The sequence below is a fragment of the Primulina huaijiensis genome, chromosome 5, assembly GCF_012295235.1.
Source record: "Primulina huaijiensis isolate GDHJ02 chromosome 5, ASM1229523v2, whole genome shotgun sequence".
NCBI lineage: Eukaryota > Viridiplantae > Streptophyta > Magnoliopsida > Lamiales > Gesneriaceae > Primulina > Primulina huaijiensis.
In genome coordinates this window covers 10814588-10816422 of record NC_133310.1, presented here as the reverse complement: position 1 = coordinate 10816422, position 1835 = coordinate 10814588, and the positions used below count along the sequence as shown (strand labels likewise).

Here is a 1835-nt window from a genome sequence, read left to right as displayed (position 1 = left end):
GGCCGGATCTTGCGAAATCACAAATTTAAGCTATAAAATAACTTTGAGGATTTCCATGGATGATTTCTTGGTTTTCTGAATTGGAAATGAAGAAGGAGCATATCTATGTATTGCATGGCAAGACATGTGTCATTTGTTTTTCATGCATCACTGCTCGCGCATATGCGCGTCCAAAACCGGCGCATATGCACGTGACCTACTGTCTCGGCACATAAGGATTTCAGCTTCTCGCGCATATGCGCCCTGTCTTCGCGCATATGCGTGAGACATTCTGTCTCGGCACTTTAGGAGTACACTGTCTCGCGCATATGCTTGAGGTCTTCTGCCTCGGCAATGGATACTCGTGCATATGCGCGTCCATCTCCGCGTATATGCGCGAGGTCTTCTGGCCTCACACCTATTTATTTGCTTTCCCACGTCTTCCTCGGCTTTTCTTCCCATAATCACGTCAATTCGTCAATTAATTAATCTCGGTTTATAATGATCAAATCTCAAGCCTTACAATTCTCTCCCTCTAAGACACGATTTCGTCCCCGAAATCACAGGCAATCAAATCACAAAAGATAAGAAGACGTAACAGAAGCTAAATAAAAGTATTCACATCAGTGAAATAACTCTGAAAATTTCTGTCTCATGTCTGATTCAGTTTCCCAAATAGTTTCTTCAATGTCATGACGACTCCACTGCACTTTCACAAGCGTAATAGTCTTCGTTCTGAGCTGTTTTTCTTTACGGTCGAGATTCTTCAATGGTTTCTCAAAATAACTAAAAGTTTCATCGAGTTCGGCCTCATCAGGCTGAAGAACATGAGAAGCATCAGGCATATATATCCGTAGCATAGACACATGAAAGACATCATGTATTCCAGATAGAGACGGAGGAATAGCGAGTCGATATGCACGATCACCTATCTTTTCCAGAATCTCATACAGACCGATATACCGTGGAGACAACTTTCCTCGCTTGCCAAATCTTACAATGCCTCTGAAAGGAGAAATCTTTAGAAATACTCTGTCTCCTTGCTCAAATTCTAACGGTCGACGTCTCACATTCGTATATTTGGCCTGTTTGTCCTGAGCTGTTTTCATTCTCTGCTAAATTAGCTTTTCTTTCTCAGTCATATCTCGAATCATATCAGGCCCCAATTCAGGTACTTCTGAAATATCATCCCAGTAGATAGGAGATATGCACTTATTACCGTACAACACTTCAAACGGAGCCATCTCTATACTCGTCTGATAGCTGTTGTTGTACGAGAATTCACAAAGTGGTAATGAATCTTGCCAACTAGTGCCAAAGTCTAGCACTATAGCTCTAAGCATATCTTCCAATGTCTGGATAATCCTCTCTGATTGTCCAACTATCTGAGGATGATATGCAGTACTCAAATGTAATTTCGTACCTAGAGATTGTTGCAAACTGTGCAAAAATTGTGAAGTGAATCGAGGATCACAATCTGATACGATGGACTTTGTCACGCCGTGCAATTTGACAACTTCTCTGACATAAATCTCTGCCATCTGGTCATGTTTGTACATCATTCGGTATGGAATGAAACATGCATATTTGGTCAATCTGTCAATAACAACCCAAATCGCATCACAACCTCGGGAGGATCGTGGTAGCTTCGTCACAAAATCCATGGAAATGTGATTCTATTTCCACTCTGGAATAGATAAGCTATGTAATAGTCCTCCTGGTTTTTTCCTTTCGGCTTTCACCTGTTGGCAATTTAAACATTTGGACACAAATTCTGCAATATCTAATTTCATCTGTTTCCACCAGAACTATTTCTTGAGATCATTGTACATCTTTCTGCCACCAGGATGAATGCT

General features: G+C 41.2%; 1 protein-coding gene across 1 annotated transcript; it reads right to left on the bottom strand.

Moving 5' to 3' along the window:
• Positions 1-514: 514 nt before the first annotated feature.
• LOC140977633 (uncharacterized) lies at positions 515-1088 on the bottom strand. Its single transcript, XM_073442381.1, has 2 exons — positions 690-1088; positions 515-583 (listed from the first exon to the last, which is right to left on the bottom strand). The coding sequence occupies exons 1-2, from the start codon at positions 1086-1088 to the stop codon at positions 515-517; spliced, it is 468 nt and encodes a 155-aa protein (XP_073298482.1).
• Between the last annotated feature and the right edge of the window lie 747 nt (positions 1089-1835).